General features: G+C 36.6%; 2 protein-coding genes across 10 annotated transcripts in view; one reads left to right on the top strand and one right to left on the bottom strand.

Moving 5' to 3' along the window:
• Window positions 1-64: 64 nt before the first annotated feature.
• On the top strand, window positions 65-6,065 carry FAAP20 (FA core complex associated protein 20). 2 transcript variants are annotated; one of them, XM_075773248.1, is made up of 4 exons: window positions 65-260; window positions 1,127-1,274; window positions 1,974-2,602; window positions 4,127-6,065. In XM_075773248.1, the coding sequence occupies exons 1-4, from the start codon at window positions 157-159 to the stop codon at window positions 4,197-4,199; spliced, it is 954 nt and encodes a 317-aa protein (XP_075629363.1). In that variant the 5' UTR covers window positions 65-156; the 3' UTR covers window positions 4,200-6,065. The 2 variants fall into 2 exon arrangements, 1 of the variants encoding a protein (XP_075629363.1); XR_012838566.1 differs by having other exon boundaries at window positions 69-260; window positions 2,479-2,602.
• The window catches only part of PRKCZ (protein kinase C zeta), a 71,424-nt gene continuing 54,089 nt past the window's right edge, over window positions 5,612-22,946 (bottom strand). For all 8 annotated transcript variants that reach the window (XM_075773242.1, XM_075773239.1, XM_075773241.1 and 5 more), the window contains 2 exons: window positions 11,118-11,233; window positions 5,612-8,403 (listed from right to left, as the gene is read on the bottom strand). In XM_075773242.1, the coding sequence (XP_075629357.1) occupies window positions 8,316-8,403; window positions 11,118-11,233 (204 nt within the window). In that variant the 3' untranslated portion in view covers window positions 5,612-8,315. The remainder of the gene's footprint in view (window positions 8,404-11,117; window positions 11,234-22,946) is intronic.

Genomic DNA, 22,946 nt, shown 5'->3' on the forward strand with positions numbered 1-22,946 from the left:
GAGGAGGAAGAGCCGGTGGTTCGCTCCGCCCGCGCCGTCCGTCAGCAAGGCTGGGGGGAGCTCCGAGGCGGCAGGGCTCCCGCCCAGGCGCGCGCAGCGCCGCCCCTCGCGGGGCTGTGGGAGAAGGCGGTGTTAGGCGGGCCGCGCGCTTCGGCCATGTCTGAGGAAGGAACCGCCAAGCTGCGCCTCAAGCCGAGGAAGGCGCCGCCACCCTGCAGCCGGGAGCCCAGCCCTGGCCGGGAATCCCCCCGGCGGCGCCAGTGAGTCCGGGCCGGGTGGGGGAACGGCTGCCGCGGAGGGGCCGGGAGCAGCGCCGCCTCAGCCGCCCCGAGCCCCCGCCCTCCGCTTTCCCGCCGGGGCCTGGGCGGCCGCTGGAGGCCGGAGGAGCTTCGCCCAAGCCGGGCCGGGCTCCCGCCTGTGTGAGGTGGCTCGGAAAAGGGAGCGCCCTGCCCTCCGTTGGCCCCCGTGCCGTAAAGGTGCAGCTGGGTCTTCACACACACCTGCGACGTGAAGCGTTTTGTAGTCGCGCCTCTGGCACGTTGCTGATTGCGTTGAAGGCTACTTCATAAAACATTGCCTGTAGCACCTTTAAAAAATAAAGTGCACTGGGACCTGCGCCTTCTGCACGTTCTTTAGCACAGAATAGCACTGGTGAGGACAGGGCCTATGAAAATACTAATGTACGAAAATTAAGATTTCTTTCTTCAGACCAAGGCTCACAGGAGGCCAGAAGTAAATCCTGGTTTTTCCAGCCCTTGAGTAAGGAAGCACTGAAGAAAGGCAGGGTGAAGAGGCAGTGAGTAGTTTGGTTCTTGTTTCTTAACATCCTGTTAGGATGAGCACGCTTGCCGCCAGCTGTGCCCCTTCCAAAAACAGGCTTTGAAAGGCCAATCACTCCACTTTTTGAGGGCTTGTAAGACTTGTCTCTAGTTTCTTCTCAGTGCAGCATCATTTCTGGACAGTCACCCAAGAAAATGCATCAGTAAGAAGTGGGAACACCAGAAAAAGTATTCTGACATTAACGGGGGGTAAATGAAGTTAATTAAGAGGCAAACTAATAGCAATGCAGAGTATTTTCTTCCCTCTCTCCCACCCTCAGACTATTGGACTGTCTCTGTCTTTACAGGACATTGGCTGATGGATGTTCCTGGTTTGAAAGAGACGACTTAAACGAGTGTGAAAAAACATGGATTTTGTTATTGAAAGACATCAGTCACGATCTGCAATGCACACAATGGCAAACAGTGCCCAGTTTTCCAGAGTTCTTTGGAAAGGTAGTGTGCTGTATCCTTGTCTGCACTTTGTGTACTCCTTACATTAGCAACAGTCTGCGTGATATTAACAGGGAAAACAATCTGAAAGAGCTTTTAAATAGATGCTGGTTTTCAGCTCTTTAGTCTCTACATATAGTGGTGTGACTTAGCATTGCGTGGCAGGTGGTGTAATGACAACTTACTAGAGGCTTTTTCTGCAGTATGGTAAATTCTTTAGAAGGTTTTGCTGGAAAGGTAACCTGTGTAAGTATACCGATTGCTCATAAGCACGAGCATCTCCCTAACGGAATGAAACTGGAAAAGACAAACTGTAACAGAGAAGCTGATTACACAGTAACCACCATTACATTGCTCCAATAGTATTAGGCAGTATCATAACGCAAAATACATAGTCCTGCTAAAGTAGAATTTTTTTTCCTGAACAGCAGCAGGTTGGTTTTTTTCATCCTTCGTCTCTATAGGACGTATTAGAAGAGTACCCTATTATATCAAGTTAGAAATGTTAAGGGAAGACACGTACTGCATAAACTCTAGGAAGTTCTTGATTCTTTTACAAGTGCTGGAGGTGGATGTAAACAGAATGTTCTTTTCTTCAATGTAGTTTAGCCTTCTCAGTATTTGTAACATGTTCAGCCTTGGTTTTATCTATTGATTGAACTGCATTTGTTTGAATACATTGCGTATGTGTGTGTGTCATAGAGTTCTGAGGAAGAGCATCTACGAAAACAAGAAGTCTTTACAATTGGAACAAAAGACTTTGAGTGGGTATCATTCCCATCTTTTTGCAAAGAGAAACGTCTAAACCCAGAGGACCTTAGCTCCCATCAGTTAACACAGAGCCAGATCAACCATTTACATAATGGACAGAGCCAAGCAGATGAACTAAAAAGTTTACCTTCTACAGCTGAGAAAACATGCTGTGTAACTATTACAGGTCAAGCCAAAAATATGGTTGGGGAAGACACAAAAGGCATTTCAAAACTGGATGCAAGTCCTAAATCATGTAAACTCACTCAACACAGAAGTTCTACACACCACTTGGCCTTGTCACAAAGCTCTGCGAAAGCTTTTAGCTTTCAACAGCACTGCAGTGGAACTGTACAGAACAGCAGGGAAAACAGAAAGGGAAATGATAGGAAAGAGCTTCAAATACAAATGCATCAAGGGCATATTTCATTTGGTGAGGCCAGACATTTGCCTGCAGAAAAGAAGCTGCCTCCTGTGAGTGTGCCTGGAACTGAAAGCTGCAAGGAGAAGACTGAAAATCAGAGTGAAGGATCGTCTACTCTTGACAGTTGTCCAATGTGCCTGATTCAATTTAGTGGAACGTAAGTAATTTTGTTTGGTTTTTTTTAATAACTTCACAGTACACAAAACCCAAAATGGTTCTGGATGCATTCTCTATATACAAAATAATGAAAATAGACAAAGCTTCTACTGTAAATTTAAATGTCAGAATTACCTACTTCTAATTCAGTTTGGAAGCTCATGATTATTATATTATAGTGCTTCAAAAAGAAAACTAGCTTTGAGCTCTCTGGTAAACCTTGCTAGTATATGCAGAATTAGCATTTTTAAATACTTGAATATGAAAAGACTTTTTTGGTGAAATTTGTATCATAATCCAAAAACCATTCCAGTGCAGCATTCTTGATAGTTAAAAGCTAACTTTAGAACTAGATGGATTAATCTCATGTGTTGCTTTCTCTTTAAGATCTAGACTTTACTGTTACAGCTATACTAGTACCTCTTCAGCAAGTACCTGAATGCCTTTGGCTGAACAACTCTGCTCTTAGTTTTAGATTCAGCTTTCAGGGTCTGGGCAAGATGGAAGGAAGCTACTTTTCCTCCTGCAAGCCCTGATTAGTACAAGTAAATGAGACTTCAGTCCTCCCTTACAACAAAATACCTTTATGAAAAAAATCCTTCCTCCCAGCAATTAAGTATCTACATCTACTTCTCAATAAGAATTATGTTATCTCTTAAAATTACTACCACTTAGTAGTACTTAGACTGTCATAGTTGCTGAAAACATGCGCTTTTGAACAGGTCCTCTAACATTGCAAAATGTATTGTCTGCAACTTTACTTTGGAGGCTGAAGGAGGAGACAAAAAGATGGCTTCAATAATATTTACAAAATTGTGGTCATTATATCAAGAACTTTAAAAATGCTAAACATGCTTCGGGTCTTCATATTCAGTTCTGTGCTACTGGTGACTCTGTGCCGATTAGGATTAGTTTTTGATTGTTACAGAAACTGCTTTACAAAAAATATTGTAATACAGGCAGTGGGGAGGGTCACATCACAGTCACAAAAACAGCCCTCCAAAAAAAGGAAACAAAACAGACATGAGAAAGCATCCTTCCTCTATCAGAAATCTCATTTCCTGTATCCTCAAGTTGGATGTAGAATAAGGTAATGGCTTTCTATCCTGTATCAATAGCCTAATGTTTTAATTGTCTTAGATTACAATCTACACTGAAAACTGATGTTAAGATCACCAAGACTGGAGAATTGCATGGAAATAGATACTTAAAATCAGTAGGTTTTTGTGTGTCTATATATATAAAAAATAAAATCTTGGTGTACAGCATTCTAAGGATAGCATTAATTCTCCTGAGCATATGGAATGTGAGCATTGTCTTCTAGTAAATGACACTACCAAACTATCTAGCAGCAGGTAATAGCAACTGTAACAGTCTGTAGCAGATTGTGATGCTTCTGAGCATAGGGATGACTTACCCATTGAGCTGCTAGAACACTTCTGCAATTGCTTAGGAAATGAGAGTGAAGAATAGTGTAAATAAAAGGATTTGACTTTCTCACTGAATAAATTCTCTGTATTTGCAGACTGTCACAATTGGATATTGATGGCCATCTTGCCAGGTGCTTGTCTGAAAGTGCAGATGATGTAATGTGGTAAATCCAAAAGAATGAAGAGTGAAGGAACAAGGCCAAGGATGAACCTTTCTCAAAGGAAAAGGAACAATGTGTCAAGGAAGCACATCCTTGTCTCAAACTTGCTTAAGGATCGCAAACCAATAATTCAACAGAAGGTCAAGTGCCACCTGTCTGTTTAGGTTTTATTAAAAATTTATTTTAAGTCCTCTCAAATGCATGTAAAATAGTTCTAGTGCTGAAAATTGTGCTATAGGATGTCCCAGAGACCCCCAGGGAAGTCAAATCTTGGCACTCCTGGAATCTGGCTGCTTCTGAAAAACATACTAGTGTAAATCTCTTGAAGAACCTGTTTTGTCTGATGCACCATAGTTGTTCTCAATCTCTAAATGTTGAGGAAAGTAGCTGAAAATAACTATTATTTCATCTAATCTAAAAATTTATTTTTTTTGGTTCTAAACAGGTAATCTGTGAAAATAAGATGAAAAAGTCACTCAAGCTTAGCATTTTTTATGATTTTAATATCTAAGAACTTATATGATTGTAGTTGATTCTGTGAGCATATCTATGGTAAAAGAAAACACAACCCAGACCAAATAAAGAGTGTGGGGGTTTTTTTATCTCTGTGAAGGAACATAGCTAAATTCAGAAACCTCCAAAGTAAGGTTATAAAGGTTATCCACTTAGTTAAAACTAATCATGTTAATCAACTGGGCTCCAGAAAGAGCATTTCTCCTGCCAATTTCACAAGATTCAATACAGTAGGTCAGCCAAAACAGCTGCTTTTTGTATCAGTTCCAACCCTCCCCCTTAGAGACCATCAAGGTTTGAGAATAAAGAACACCTGAGAGTTTGTTTTGGCTAGAAGGTATTCAGAAGACTCAACTACTATTTTGGTAACTTCATAACAGTAGCAGGTAAACATTTTGTAAGCTTCAGAAAAGCAACCTTTTCCATGAATGCCAATAAATGACATTTAGTGATAGTTTAGTAACAACTCATGGAAGGGATGGAATAAGCTAGAGTAGGTTGTTCATTCCCCCCCTCCCCCCAGTTAATTGTTTATTGACAGGGTATCCTGTTCATGCAGTACACCGTGTCTCCAGTCACAGCCTCACAGTTCAGATTAATTTCTTGTCCAAGAGCTATATGGAAGAGTAGTACAATTGTGCCTGTTTCAGCTATTTGGATCACAACTGCCTTCACATGCTGTGAAGAAAAATGCAACTCAGATTAACGAACTTCAGTATCTGCAAACCTCTGCCCTGGACCTCAAAAATGTACAGTTCAGGTGCAATCCAAAGATACAGAATAAACATAGAATACAGTATCAAAACACAGGAGGAATCCTAGAGATTTAATTTACAATGGGGTCTCTTTAAAAAGTGCAAGTTGGACATAACTCAGTTTACTGATAAATAATAACAGTCTATTAACTTTTTCATTAAAGTCTTTAATAGATGTGCAAGAATATAAATGATCTTAGCTGTTATGGATTAGTATACCATCTTCTGCACAATTAAAACTGGTCAGCGAAGATCCCAACTAATTAATTATACAAAACTACAAGAACATATTTACTGTTTTACAATCATTAAATTAGCTAGAATTTTCATTTACTATTTCAAATAAGACAACTATATATCATTACCAGATCCATTTGTAATATATTAGGATTTTTTTTCCAAACCACACATTTAATTACATCCTTCATTTTCTTTTATTTATAAAACAAGTACTTTATATAAAAAATTTCCCCTTCATCATGAACAGAACATTATTCAAACACTTGCACATGAGCAACCAAACTTGTATCCAGCAAACTATTTGGCAACACAGCAACATTGTAAATGCCTGTAAATTTTTAAATAAAATCAAGTAGTCTTTACAATGTTTGTTTAGCAAATGTGTCTTTCTGTTCTTCCTTCCTTCCCTCCCTCCCAAAATGTTCTGAAACCTAGAAAAAAGGTTAAAAAAAACCCCCAACCCACATTTCTAATATTTCCATTTTAAAGTCCTATGCCCTGGCATGTCAAAGGACAGCTGAATCTGTCATATTTCCATTCATGAGCTGCCTGCAGTCACTCTGGTAACTATTGATTAGTTTTCTTACCAGGGGAGTTGGAAACACTGAAAGAAAAATTATTCAGGATAAGTAATTGCCAGGGAGAAGGGAAAAAAGGAGTGATTAAAAAATGTCAGATTACATTTAAAAGGTAAATGTTTCCTTTAGTAGATAATAAATAAAGTATCTAAAGTCCAGGCATTTGAGGCAAATACTTCTTACTGGTTAAATTATTTAGTGCTGATTAAAACACATTTTGCTTAATATGAAAAGCTACAGTCCAACGGAGAGAAACCCACAACTAAATCTGAATGGGATAAATATAACTAAATAACCACAGGTCTGCATAATTGTGGCTAATGAGGGGATACAAAATGTAGATTGTTAATGATTAATTGAAAATTTTACACAATGTTTTGGCAGTCTCGTCCTAGCACCTCATGACTTGGATGTGAATCCGAAAGATGTCATGTTCAGCACCTAATGCAATGCTGTACCCTGAGAAAACCATATGTTAATGTAAAGAAAGTGAAAGCGTTGCAATTTATGCTGCATTTTACACCAAATTAGGTGAGATGTCATGGCACAGGGTTTCTCATTTTTTCCTTCCCACATGATTTTCCCTCCCTTACTTCTACAACCCACACAATATAGTTAAACCAAAATCTAGCAAAAGGAAATCCTGCCTCTGCTGTTGTTACTTATAGAGGCAGGGAAATCTTCACAAGCATCTGAAGTTTCAGATAGCAATGCACACTTACGAATCCTCAAATGTAGCAATGTGAACTTTTCCAAGCTGATAAATTGTTAATATTTTTGATGCAATACACCCTTTCCTGCCCCTCCCCGCCCCCCCCCCCCCCCCCCCCAGTTCCATGAGAAGGGATTTGATAGTTATCCTTTTTGCTTTATCCAATTTCTTAGGTATTAATTTTTCTTCCATTAAAAAAAATTACTACTTTGATGCAAATCATTTTACCAAAACATCCCATTCTCTTATGTAGAATCATTAGTTATTAATATACACTGAGTAATTGTAAGCAGACAGTTTATCATAAGTAGGAGGTGTGCTTTATCAGGAAAGTGTATTTTTATATTATGGTTATTCTAGATTTACTATTTAAACTTTAAGGCTATGCTTTATTACGCTTTTGCTCTATTTCTGAATATTTGTATTGTTGATAAAAATACTTTTCAAAAATCTAATATACAACACAACATCACTGTAGGTGTAGGCACTGCTTAAGTATTTTCAGAAATCCTTTCTGTGCAAATTTAGTTTTCTTCAATCCATACATTTTGGTAAATTTGGACTTTAAACCAACAGATTTTGAAATTGATACTGTAAATTCTAATTTGGAATTAATATTGCTGAGTCACTCTGCATTTCAAATTCTATAAAGATGCAAATGAACATTAGGCTGCAGCTGTGAACTGTATGTGTCACATGTAAATGGTTACTTAATATTAACAAGCAGAACTTACCAGGTTTAAGAACGTTCCAAATACGTAATAATTCTTCAATGCAGTTTATCCATTTAGGCACTTAAATCTTGTACCCAAATTTATGTTTTGATTGCTAATAAAACACAACTCCTTTTAAATATATCTGAGACGTTTAGACAGGTACCACTTGTGAAAAAAGGCATCAAAAATAAGCTTCAACACCACCGTAATATATTTTATTCTTCAGGATGTTACACTGTAATATTCTTCAATTGGTAGCTCATTGCATCAAATATTTGTAGAAAGTGTGTAGATCTCAAAGTTGTTCAGAATCTCCTTTTCCAGGGATGCAATGAACATTTCAATCCTTCATGAAACAGGCACAAAATGCAAATTCCTTCATTAATGAAGCCAGTTGTGTCAGTGCCCAGAACTTAAGAATCACTAAGTGGCAGAAGACACCCACCAAAATTATTATTTGTCTTCTTTGATTTTCAGCAGCAATTTTTTTTTTTTAAATCATTGGTCTCCATCCAAAATCTTACAGTTCCCCAGCCTCGCATGCATATACTGTAGTTAAGGATAAATTTAAAGGTCATTCACATTGTCCACAACGAAGATGTCATTCCTTCATACTGTTTCTTCTGCTGACAGCAACAATGGATTAATATATTCAAATCCTTCAAATTCTGACTGATCTATTCGCTTTATTATATCTCTGAAAAACAAATAAAAGCATTGTTTTAGTTTTAGCAATTGCAAATACTATTTTTGTTGCTGTACTTTGTCTTCAAATAGTAACAAAATACCTTACAGAAATGTATGTATATGAAGTTGCACAGAAGCAACAGTAAATGGGGAAAAAAGTCTCTGAGCATACAAATACTTCAGACTAACGTTCCACCCCAATATCTAAAGCAATATGACTGAAAATTTTGAAACATCTGATAAAAAGTTTCTTCTGTCCTTCCAGTTAGGCAACATGCATACTTATAGGGCCCAAAAAGCAGCATATAGTACATGACTGTTGGTTTATAATACCAATTTCCAAATAAACAGATATTTTGTTCTCAGCAAGGGCTGCTAATATATAAGATAAATACTACAAAAGTGTCAAGCACAATGCTAGTACTTAAAAAAGAAAGTGTCATATACACAGGAAAACCAAGGAAAGACTTAGAAGTTTTTCTATGTAAAAGACACAGAATTTCTTTTAAGATGTGATGTTCATAAAACTTCCCACTACAGGTGCGCACGCACTTGGTATTTGTGATTTTATTGTCAATTAGAACCTGTAAAGCACGAACCTGCCTTGTAATTCTTTGGTGTCACAAACAATAACTGAAGCACTTCACACTTTGGTTTCCATTCAGCTATTCACTTCATATATGCTGGACTCTTGAGAGAATAGGTTGTGAACTATGGATCTATGATATATATGTAACACTTGTACAAAATTCAAGCTTGAGCACCCAGGCACACAAATACCCACAACGAAATCTCCAAATACATAGTTACTTGAGGATGAACACCTGCTACCCAAGAATGCAGCAAGAGAAGACCCTGCAACAGTGAATTTATTGCCACTGGAGTAGACTCAATAGATTGCTAGTTACAGTGGTCATTTTTACAGTCACAAGTGTAATCAATGTAACATTCATTTGTACAAACAAAAATTCCCTGAACAACTAGCTAATCCCAGGGGTTGATGTAGGATTAGCAGGCACTTTATGAGAGAGCCTTGGAAACAGTATCGTCTGTCAGAGCAGTTCAGCTTTGTTGTGTAGCAACAAAGAAGAGGGAAAATGAGTAGAAGCACATAGGCTGGAATGCAACAATCTTGTGCCTTTAACTATGAAAGCCTTTGGATAAAATGCAATAGCCTCTGCTTGCCAAGATGGCATCCCCCCGCTCTATGCGGTACTTCAGACAGTATCTACAAGAGTAGAAATCATAAATCCATTATTAAAATCCCATTTCCAAAAGCACTACTTTAGAATTTGCCCTATTAAACATCTGATTAGACCCAAATATTCATTCTAGAACACCTTCAATTAGCAGCTTTACAGAATTCAGTTAGAAATTGCAAAGAACACAAAAGCGCTGGAAATTCAAGAAATTGATTTTCTTCAAACATGAAACCAGTGAACAGGCTGAAAACATCTGGAAAAGAATGCATTACCATCTTCAGCAGAGGGCATCTAGTCAGATAAGGAAAACCAAACATGAATAAATGAAATACACTGGGAAAATGTAAATGTATAATGTGCAAGCAAACCCTTGCTGCTCTCTCACAGTAAAGCTTACCTAGAAATCCCAGCTGCACAGATTTCAGGACTCTAAGTCTTAGATTTTTAATAAACCCCACATTGCCTTTGATTCATTTTACTTCTGTATCAAAATGCTAGATCAGCAGAGTTTCATTGCATTTTTATAGAATAGCACAAAAATTTCAAAAGAAAACACACACTACTATGCTCTTTAACAAAAAACAGTTCTTTAAAAAGTGTATTCTAAGTGCCCTCTGGCTTTAGTGGCACATACTCAAGCCTTGAAAGAAAAATGTGCCTTGGAAAAAAAAAAAGAATGGACCCCCCAAGCTGTTGCATTCCTCAGCAATCAGACACTGTAATTTTCACACTGATGTTGTTTGGCCCATCCTCCCCCCTCAGCTCTGATAATATGTTTATCATCAGACACATGCTAAATGCTTCACAGAGAAATGAAGTCAACAAGATCATTTTTTCTCTGACATTTTTCCCCATTGCATAAAGCTTCCTCTTGTTTTTCCAAAGGAAGCTCAAGTTCCAATTTTAAATTTTTACACTTCAGTAAACCCTCAAAACCATGTACAATTATTCTCTTAAACAGTCTGGGCAAGCTAAGTCTCCCATCTAACGACCTAAACTATAGCCTGTCATCTTATATGCCACCTTGTATCTGAAGGAAATACCTTCCTTGGTGTACAGCAATCACTCCTCAGCCTTCAAATTCCTTTATTAAAGCACACTTTTTCTTCCTGCAAATTCTCTCCATAGTACACTTAAATAATGGCTTTCTGTAAGATCTTCCTGCTATCTCAAGCTTATTCCGAGACCCAAGGAGTTGTGCATCACTTGTTTCTCCTGAGTACAGAAATGCAAGCAGCCTGGGTCAGGAATCAAATTCCCATCTCTTCCTTCTGGGCCAAGCACACACTCAGCAGCAATGCAATAGTGTATTCTGAACTTTTATTAGAATATGGGGCAGTCTTCTAATATATAACAAGTATGGTAAGTTATACAAGACATGTAGGATACAAAAAACTTCAAATTTACTTTAACTTGACTATGTTCTAATGCTAAGTACAGAGTCTCTTCTTAGTAATTTTCAAGTAATTTATAAATTCATTTCTTAATATGCAATTGTATCTGGGGAAAAAGAAAAACATACTCATCATCTGGGGTTAGCTGCACAGGTTCGCTGGTGAACTGTGTATCAAAGTTATCCAAACCATAATCGTCTGTGATCTGAGGCTGAAATGGCGGGGTTGCTTGCTTCTTTTCCAGCTAAGAAAAAAATATAATGGGGAAAAATTAAATTATTGAATATTTACAAAATCCCCTAAGAAGATCAACATACACTGGCTCTAGAGTACATGCACAGAAAAGCTGCTATAGTTGAGTTTAATATTGTTGAAGATACAGACACATTAAATACAATCTGACATTAAGTTTTAGGCTAGTAGATTTTGACACTAAATGGTATATGCTCACCCTCTTTATCCTATTGCTGTATTTATAAAAAGTTCAAAAATTATCAGAAATTAATAAAATTTTAAGATTACAGAAAATGCTGTTTCCCAAGTCTCTTGCCTATCTATTAAGAAAAAAACCTGTATTGTTGCTATATACTACTGGCTCAACAGTTTTTAAATTGAGAACATACTCCAGAAGCTTTCCATTCAAGCCAAGATGCTTCCCAGAATATAACTCATTTTTCCCTTTTATAAGCTCCTCTAAAGTTGCCTCTTGTAAAGGCAGCCTCTTAGTTTAAGTCAAATCAACATAACCAGACTTATTTGTTAATGTTAATTCCAGCACAGAACAAAAAAGTAAGCAATATTTACATCCCGATCAGTCACTAGCCACATGGGTAAGCAATCATTAAAAGCAAGTAGTGCTAATCAACAAAATAGCTAGAGCAGCCCAGAATTTTATTCTGCAATTAAATTTTAACCGTAAATACATTTACATACAATATTTCCTGCTACAGGAACTGGAAACCCCTATTTATCTTCTTCACCAAGGATAGTCAATAAAACATGGGAGATTTTTTTTTTTTTGACTCAAATAATGCTGTTGTAGTCAGAAAGAACCTTTTCTCATTTGTTCTACCAGTAGCATGTTCAAGAGTATCTAGTGTTCTGATTAAGGCAAATCCCTACTACTCTCCAGAGTTATTAGATCACTTTTATCACAGGTTTAAGTGATACAGGACAGATTAAATGTTATTTGTTTAAATCACTACCCATGGCAGTTCCAAAAAAGGTGCAAGAACTACTCCACCTTTTTAAGCTTGTTTTCAAGTAGTCATAGTTCCAGGCCCAGGGGGAAAAAAAAAATATAAAAAAATCACAGATACGAGTTTTAACTTTTGGAAGCTGGTCAAAGCCTGAGCAACTGATCCAGCTGATATACTGGAAACCAGTATATCAAACCCAGCCAATAATCATGTTTTGCAATTTTGCACGGCTAGCTAAGTTCTTGCTGGCTAAATCACTGTTTACCACAAAGGACAAGTAATACTACATTTTCTACACGTCTATCATATTACTGAGTCTCCCAGTTGAAATATTATATAATTTGAAATATAATAAATTACAATAAACCAATGGAGCTCTTGTAGAATTGACTATGAATTATTCTAATGGATTTTTACTTCTTTTTTCCTTAAGTTATTAATTATACACTACTTTTGTCAACAGAATCCTCTTCATTACGACTTGCAATTTCACACTGCACCCTAATATAAATACTGTCTAACAAACCAAAGAAAGCTCTTTTCTGCTTAATAAAGAAAACGAGGGAAGAAAAAAAAAATCTCAGCTGATGCCTAAATTCACTGGTTGCAAATGAGCATTAGCTGCCTGGCCCCCATCTACACAGTTTGAGGAACATTCAACTAGTTCTTTTACATACTAAGCAGACCAGGCACCAGCCAAGTGAAAGCTACTGCTCAATTCCTTCACACAAGCCAACAAGCTTCTTCAAAGCATTATATTCTGGAAAATCAATAATAGGTAAAGAATACCGCTTAACATCACAGAGAGGAACTTATATAATAAAAGCAGTGTGAACTGAACCACCACATTGCTAACATGCAACCAGAACAGCTCATTTTTTCAAACGCTTTTTAGTCTAACTAGAAATTCACAGCATTTCAAAGACATTACAGTGCTTAACACAGATCATTTTAGTCGTTTGTTCCACAAAAATCTGTGTGTTTATGGAAAAATGACTGACCAATACTAATGTCCATAGTTGTCAGTGTGCTAAGGTAATGCTTATACTAAAAATATGTAATTCAGGGATGGAATATGACTGAGGTAACAAGGAATGCACTAATGCTGGAGAAGAATTATCTATAAAAAAAGTGTAACGTTTTAGAAAGTCTAAACTGTACCTTTATGTATTTCTGATGCCTCACTAATTAGAAATAGTAAGAAAACCAAAATGTCTGTGTGCTGCAATAAGCGATGACAAAAATAGCAGAATAAAACCAATTAATAGAATCTTTCATTTTAAATACAAGACTCTCCTTTCTATATATTAATGAAAGGTATGGCAAAACTCTTTATGGGCAAACTGGCCATGAAGAAATCTTATTTAATGCTTAGTGAATACGATGATTCTTTACTTATTAAGCTAATAAGTGAATGTCATACACTGAAGTCTAAAATTAGGTCACAAATTGACCCTAAAAAGTCATAGAATATCTCAAGTTGGAAGGGATCCATAAGGATCACCAAGTCCAAAATTACAAGCAACCAATTTAAGTTTTCCTGGTTACTGTAGATTTGATATTGCACGGGCATTTGGTTTGAGAAAACCTATTTCTTTAAAGAAGCTACTGGACTGACTTTGGACACGCACCTGGAGTGGACTGAAATTAGTACTTTCGAAATAAGCAACTCTGAGTTCTGGCCTAAGCTTTCCCAAAAACCCACCCAATACTGACCACAATACTTCCAGAGTTCTCTCACATCCAACATCCTGTATCTGCTCCACTTCCTCTCCCACAATCACATGCCCATCTCTCCACTTTGGTTTTTTTTCCAGGCTACTCAAGAAATACAGGTTATTGACTGCCAACCAAGTGCCCTGATTAGACAGCTGCTTTTGAGAAACAGAACAGATAAGAGCTCAATTCCCCCATCTTCCCCCACTAAGGAACAAAACTGGTCTCATCTACCAGCATGCTCATTTTCACATAAAACAGAATGTAGTGTCTTTGAGATCTACATGCCTTCAAAATAAGCAAAAAACTGATGAAACAGCTCCAAACTTATTAGGGTTGTAACTGGCAAATGAACAGCAGAATGTAGAAGTCCCTCTTCCTTCACAATTATATTAAAAATACTATTGCAGTAACATAAGCATTTGAAGGGCATTACATTAAACCGTTCAAATGGAGGCTCCATCTGATTTAATGGAATCAAGACTAGTTTTAACCTATAAGAAAAGTCATAGAAGCTTCATCAATTTCCCTTTCACAATCTCTAATCTTTCTTTTATAGCTCAATATGCAAAACTCAGAAGGTATCACTGAAAGTTTAGTTCCCAAACGCTATACAACTATGTCATATATACAGTAAAATGTATGTATCAATACAGTAAAGGGCAGGAAGATAAATCAGACTTTCAACTTGTCATTTAAAAGGCTTAATAAAAATAATTTTAAGTGGCTAAATCCTACAAACCAACTGGCTTAAATATTTACTTTCTTATCAGTGAACTCCCAGATGTAACTACCAAGTCTTAGGAATTTGGAGGATCAGGCACAATTGCAACACATTGACCTTGGGAGTACTGCAAGAAACATTACGATTACGCAGAAAATTCAACTTTGTCTCCAAAATGTCAATGCTCATTATTTACTTTTTCAGTATTTGACCGAATGTCCTGATTTTTCTATTAAAAAATTCTGCCATTGAGTCTCATGCTCCAAAATTATTTTAAGATCTGTGGCACTTGTTAACCACACATCAGACTGAGAAAACACAGGTTCATTAAAACACAACTTCAAACGGATAGGCACTGTACTAGTTACAAAGCAAGGCACGGCAAATGATTAAACTGGCAATTAAATATACCACCTCAATGAAGATGCTAGCATGTATTGCCTCATAAAACGTGCTTTTTTATCAACTGTAGTTTTACTTTTTTGTCATTATTTATAGATGCTAGTCAGTTTTGTATATTTTGTAAAAAATAATGCCATTCTTGCAGCAACACTTCAAGAGCTGTTATTGAACATTAAAGAAAGTGAAAATTTTAATTTGGCCCCAGATTGCCAATTTAGTAATTGTTACAACCATAACTATGTTATACATAATAGATAACCATATATTTTCACAATTCTCCTATTTATGACCATCTAAAATGCTAATTCTGCAAAACATTTGCTTAATTGGTATGCTGCATTCATACAAAGCTCCTTTAATTTAACGAGTCTCTGACTGCGTACACCAATCTTGAACCCATAAATGGATTCAAGTCATTACTTCGCCTGCAGAAGAAAATGATAGAAAAGTTTCTCAGATAAGAATGCAAAAAAATTTGTGTGAACCATGTTTCTCAGCATTGGCACATATCTCAACATCCTTTCTGAAAACTGCTTGTAACACGTTTGTCACCATTGCTATTTTCAGAGCGGAGCTTTCAAGCTACATGCTTTGCTTCCATAGCTGTTTGAAGTGGTCTTACAAACCATTAGGGATTTCCTACGTATGACGCAGTTAGGAATCTGGTTTTCCCATTTAACATTAGTGAATTAAACATTAATTATAAAGAACAAAGGAAAACATGAGGTAAATAAATCCAGGCTTCCAATACTAAGAGAGTGTGCTTGTCACTATTGTACAGCTGTTTTGTTCAGTGGGTCACACAATCAGAAATTATAGAACCTTGAACAGGATCAGCATCCCACTGTCTCACAGAGCTGTATCAGAACAGAGGTACACCACTTCTTGCATGGATCCCCTTGCAATAGAGGGACTGTGCTCAGACAGAACTGAAGGTGACACAGCAAATGGAAGGAAGGATAGCCGTAAATTCTGGTTACAGAATCAAAGGCATCTGTGAATGCATTGCATAACTTCTGACAGGTGATGTTCCTACTCCTACTGGAGGGAATCCTTTGGTCAGATCATAAAGGGACAAAGATGCTATAGCAACAGTTTATTCCCCCCCCCCCCCCATCAACAGTGTGGCTTAAAATATGAACACAGAATCTCAACCAGAATACTTGTGTTGCAGAGTTTACACTGTAATATTAACGATACTGAAAGCTTCCAGACAGGTCATAGACCACTTCACAAATATATTGTCTGCATAAACAACAGCTTAGCCTTCACTGATAACAGCAAGTCAGACTATGTAATTACTAAGCTTAATAACTTTAACTTGAAGATCCTTATTAAATTCCTTGAAAATGCTGCATAAAACTTAAATTCAACCTAGTGCAAAATTGTTGGTTTAGGTATGGGCACAAAAAGATGCTTTTGGGGAGAGTGAGAATAAGATTAAGTCATATTAACTCATCCACCACTCAAAACTTTCTTTTTGGCAATGGTATCAATACACATGCAATTAAGGAATAAATTACTAGTTATTTTGGAATGAAGTTTGGGTTAAAATGAATTCTTCGTTTTCTCTGAATTGCGAAGATTTTTTTTATCATAGAAAGTATAATCCACTTACATTCCCCCTGTTATATTAAGGAATTTACCACCACAGAAGTTTGTACTTAAAAACTGTGGTTAAAATACAAAATGTTACAAATTTTTCTGACCATTACTTTTGGACTGTAAATCTATATAATTTATATCAATACTCATGCTACAGGGCATAAAATTGACCACTACATGAATCAGAAGGAAGTTAGTTATCTGTATGACAAACATTGTAGGCTAGGAGCATTTGGAACCATTTTTACCTTCCTCTGAAGCTTCTGGTATTGACTTTGATAGAGACAGGCTATCAGACTTGATCATTATTCTGATCTGTTATGGCCTACGTGGTATATACAGTTTGGGTTAGCCTTGCTGGCCACTGGAGGTCACCGTTCCTCTAGAGAAATATCAGATAGAAAATCAACATTCAAAACTCCCTTTGGAAGAGACCTAATGACACTAACGGAAAATCAAAAGTCAATTTGTTTTCATGCAACACATCCTCACTGATAACAGTATTAAATGACAAAGCGATAAGCCTGTTTTAATATGTGGTTTTGTATGGAGATTGAAATTTCTTATGAAGTTTTGTTTTCACATCTTTCATTTAAAAATGAAAGTACATTAATCAGGCTATTAGCCAACCACTACAAGCCTTTTGCTGGGAAAGAAGCAGATAGTCTTCTGTTTCAAATTTTGAAATATTAAATGCTAGACAGTATTTAGTACAAGTAGGAATTCTTAATTTTTTGAAATATCATTCAGTATCTGTTCCTGCAAAAGCAAAGCCCAACTTTCTGTTAATGTTAATTACTGTGAAGCTGTCAGTTAGGTGGGATCCATTTTAAAGAAAGGGTAACTCTGCAGTTTGCACTGTGTCTGTATTCTCTTCCACTGATTAAAGCTAAGCTGTCTTATCAGCCACGCTGAACATTACTTTTTCTTCTGAGATTTAAACAATTCACCACACTGGTTAGGTTACCATTCATTTTCTACACTATTTCCAGCAATCTACCAGCAACTTCCAGACTTTGTCTATTTTTGAGCCAAATATGGCAAACTAAAGCACCCTAACAATACAAAAGTCTCCTACGGACGCACATCATCACCCCTCCCCTCCTTTTAAAAAAAAAAAATTAGTGGATTTCCAACACAGACTCAAGTTAAAACTTCCCATTTTGACATCTGTCTCACCAAGTTAAAATATTTACTTTGCTTTATGGAAAGTACTGATTTTTCTGCAGTGAGAAATGTAATATTCTTGTGTTGACATATTTAGCCTTCTTTGGTCCCAGCAAGACAGTAACAGAACTCCACAAATTACATGGAATAGTCTGTTCAGAGTACAGGAGATTCAGTAACAAATTCAGAGATCATGAGGGTCATCTGGTATCAGTGAGAGTTAACAAGTTCCACAGCTAGATCATTTGATAATCTCTCTTCTGAGATGAGAAAGGAAACGTACAGACTATTTCAGTTCAGACCTCCACATTGTTTCAGTAAACTTCTGTTATGCTTTCTCCATTTAAAGTATACATCTATGTGCCTACAAATCAAGAGTGATTAATCTGTCCCAGCATGCTTTTATGTAGGATATGTGCTTTATTATTCAGGGTGTCTAGGAAGAAAGAAAACCTCTTTAAGGAACCTAGCCCTTTAATCTATAGAGAGGTAACAGGGATTTTCCTGGATAAATTTCAGGAAAGGCTGAACTCTTGTACTCCCTTATTTAGGCTGGGTTTTTCCTATAGATCCAAATCATAGTCCTGCTTCCTTTCAATAAATGGTATCTGCTTTAGTGTGGCCAAACAAATTTGCAACTTGCATGAAAGCATTTCCACAGCAGAATGAGGCAGCAAAGCAGGGGTTTTCACTGCAGACATTGAGAGAGATGGTGACAAGAAGATGGAGTAATTTCATGCTTTTCTGCAGAAGATAGAAAACTAGCTTATTTTCCTATCATTACTTAAAGAACTACTATCACAGGCAAAATCACCCCATTTGTATGATTTTACAGTTGTGAAAACACATTTAGTAAAATGTATACAAGATACACAGCTTGCATAGATTTTAACCATAATTAAATTAAAAATAGCTCCAAAACCTTTTGAGACAAGGCACCTCAATTAGGGATCTTTCTAGTTCTCTGTCTCACTTCATTCCTGGCTTAATTTCCATCCTTACAGTATTCACATGTGGATCACATTCATCATATCCTATTCACAATTACAACAAATCCAGTAAAATACATTTTTACAGTGATTGATGGTACTTAAACCATCTGCTTAACTGCAGTTCAGTGTTTTATTGTCCATTAAACCAAGAGATAGGAGATTAAAATGATGCTGTTTAACTTGAGTAAAAAGACAAAGTTAGTATCATAACTAAATTTCCAAATAAAATACTACAGAGCAATACTAATAACATTTCAAAAGCCCTCAAAGCTATTAGAAAGTGTACGATGAGTAAATTTAAACATTTTTGTTGTAATAAAAAGTCACATATGTTTTGTCAGAAGTCCTGTAGAAAGAAAAGAATGACCCCTTTTCTTTCTGATCCCACTAGAGTCCATCACGGATCACTGCCCAAGATTCAAGAGTCAACTCTGACTCCTCTGGTTCCCTAGTTAGTGTGGTGGTGGTATGTTTTTGAAGGCTTTCAGTATTAAGAGTAAAAAAGGCTAAATATCATTATGAAAGAAGAAATCCATTTTGATCATAATTGGAATTGCATTTTTAAGATTCATCTGGAAAGATCGCTATGATCTTTGAATATGATAAACTGATCCAAATCCTACCCCCACCCCTCTCCCAGAAGTAAAAATTTTTTTGGCCCAGCCTTCTGAATCTAGAGGCAGCAGTCTTAAGGTAAATTATTATCTAAGAGCAGCTCTGATGCAAAAAGCCTCACTCCCTTTTGTAGATTTATTCTTGACCAGAGAGTGTTGTTCCTGTGAATTCTCATGGTGTCCTCATCTCAGTCAACTTTCTCCCTGGCTCCAGCTTCTTTGCAGGTCTGGATGGAACACACTGAAAAGAGGGATCTTCTACACCAAGATCTGCAAATTCTCTTAAAGGTCTTGCAGATCCTTCATACTCTTTAGATGTATCTGACTACCACTGAATAGTATTCAATTTCATTAATAACCATTTGAACACTTTCTGAAGAAGGTTCTCCAGCTTCAACGAGGACTGCATTACACCTATCATGCCTGTGTGTTATGACGCTGTGTTGCATTTTGTGGAGGCCTCTGTGTTGCTGCATACCAGTAGCAGTAACATCCTTGAGCTATAAAGTCCGTGTGTTATTCACATGTGTTCTTCCCAGAACGTGCCAAGTAAAACAGGAAAATTGTACATCTCCCAGAAAATCCTCCCGCCACCATCTGATGTGAGATTTTTCTTCATCTTCCTGGTCATTCTTATGGACTACATATAAATTATTGTCATTTTCAAGCAAAAATTATTCAAAATGTAAACAGTAGATTTTCCCCATTTACAACAGACACTTATACTTCTGTTGGCTCTCAAATTCCTAATTTCATACATTTTACAGGTCAGTTTCATAGGAAAAAAGGGAAAGCTTCTGTGTGTTTCAAAACAATACTAACAACAAAAGCCAAATTTACACAAATAACAAAATTGTGTACTCAAAACAGAAAGAAGTTACATTTTCTGTAATAATTACCAAACTCTAAGAACTCTATAAATTCAACTACATTAAATGCTATTGGAGAGAAATGTCAAAATACCCGAGTAATATACTTTACAAGCCAGGCAACAGACACCAATATAATTAGTGTTCTGCATTTAAAATTAGAAGTCCATAAATAATTCAGCCATTTAAGTTCTCTCTTACTTGGTAGATTACACTCAGGACTGAAAAATTCCCACACAGATGCTTACTGGTGCAATACAAGAGCTAGCACAATATATTTACTTTTCTTCCTGAGGAAGAGCATTTGTGTGCAATTAGAGGGCACTTATTTCTTATATAAGATAGGTCACAAATAAAAATTGCAGTTGTAATTTAGGTCTTAAGACTCAGATTTCTAGTATAATATTCTACAGAGTTGCAGAAGACATAAAACTAATAAGTAAAACTTGCAATTTAGGAATATAAGCATACAAGGATGGGAAAGCTACTGATTATATTTAGCAGGAAGGGAAACTTATGCCAGATTAACTGCAACACATTTACAGAGGGTAAATAACTTTAATTAGCCTTTAACCTGAAAGTCTTACCACCACAGCAGTGGAGACAGTGTCACACAGGCAAATTTGTAGTAGCACAGATAGCAACATTCCAATTCTAAAATTTATATTCAGTTAAAAAAAAAGCCAAAGCTACAGTCTCCATAATCTAACTTAAAAAACACACAGGTAAGCATAATGTAAGTGAAAAGTAGTTACCAATGACCAAAATGCTTACTTATATTACCAACATGGGTAGGAAACCTGGTTTTAAGCCAGGACATCTCATTATCCTTGGGACAATGTAAACAACAAAAAGGTGATCCATCACAGAAAAATCTTACATTCCAGGTTTAAGACAAGAGCACGATAAATACAGATGGAGATAAGGAAATCATGAAACTATAACTGGGCAGTTAATCTCAATAACATCAACATCCCATCAGTTATCAGGTCTTAGAAAGCAATGTGAAATGAAAGTTGTAAGGAAGACAAAATTAACTCCTCCCAAACAAGAATGGCAGCATGAAAGAAACAGCAAAATGAACATTTAAAAATTAAAGTAGGGTGGTAAGACTGTCATTATGAGTCAGTCATAGCTATGCATTAATATTTCAACAGCAAGGCATTCAACTAGATGTTAAACATCAGACTGCCTCTTATGTTATACTCAGTAAAGCATAAAAGCATTCTTAAATAAACCAAATAGTGAACTTGCAGTCTTTAACTTGAGAAAACAAGTGAAAAAATATATTGGTACAGCTCTAGAAAAAGCCTTCCTGCTTCCTATACACAGCTAATAGTAGCCATGGTTTTGTAGTTCTTTTTTCAGCACATAATGGTTAAATACCATAAAAACAGGCACTGGGATACAAATAGACTTCATATACCGAAACAATCAAAAAAAGGTTGTCTTGATACTTCCCTGAATGCTGTTAAGCCATCCTATACAGTGAGTAATCTAAAATGTTCTTAGCTGTGCCACACGCAACTCAGATGACTAACACTAGGAGAAAAATGTTTATGGTATATGTGTTCACATTACCATTATTTTTCCATTTAACTCAAGCTTCAACGCAGAAAAAAATTTTAGTCAGCATTAGGCTCTTGTTTCCTTGTGTTTCGACTTGAAAAGATTTGGAAAAGCTTTTAAGTCAAAATCTTTTCTCCTCATTGCCTGCATTTCAAAGAAAATTCTAATAATTAAAAAAGCTTTCCAAATATTTTTTCATTGTCTCCTGAATATATTTCCCAACACTCTTAGAAATTTAGCTTAAAATTTACCCGACATTTTAGATCCTCCTGAACAGCACTGTCCTAATCATATCACAAAACAGCACAACCACCTAAATCTCTCCATTACTTTTTAAAAAAAGATATTTAATACTAAAGCTTTCAGCCAAAAAATAGGTTAAAAAAATCAGAATTCAAATCAGCATAAATGTTGACCAAGTAGCACCAGTTGCAATTAAGAGTTTCTTATACAGATAAACAATACAAATCCATGTCATCTCTCTCTCCCTCAAAAAGTCTGCAAAACAGAAAAGAAACCCTGCAGTCCGTAATGCTTATGATCTACCATGAACTGAAGCAAGTTGCATTATAGCAGCACTAGGTAGCTAACATAATGAAAAATAACACTTAGGCTTAAGGGAGAATACAAAACAAGGGATGTCTGACAAAATTAAAGACAGCTTTCACTATATGAATAATTTTGCAAACACCAGGTATTTTAAAACACTGGCTTCTTATGTAGGGAATGTCTTCTCTGAAGAATGCTAACAATGAAGGTCTGAACAGCAGGCTTCAAAGTAAAAACGTAATCATGCAGTCGTCTTTCCTCCTCTGAACCTCTCTCGTATTGTTACAGCCACTGCTGCCTGCCTGTTTCTACACCTCCTGTAGACTTCCTGGCACTATGAAAATATTATGTCCATATTTTTCACTGTTCAACTAGGTATTAAAAATGTAATCCCAATAAGGCAGTGTTCCTGACTTAATTGTTTTATTGCTCAAGTGTCAATAAACATAACATCATTTTTGTGATGGTTTTCTACGATGAAGACAGAAGTAGCCCAATTACCAAGTTAACAGAAGCTTTTAAAAAAACTACAATTGCAATAACATTTTATG

Source organism: Balearica regulorum, chromosome 21 (assembly GCF_011004875.1).
Source record: "Balearica regulorum gibbericeps isolate bBalReg1 chromosome 21, bBalReg1.pri, whole genome shotgun sequence".
NCBI lineage: Eukaryota > Metazoa > Chordata > Aves > Gruiformes > Gruidae > Balearica > Balearica regulorum.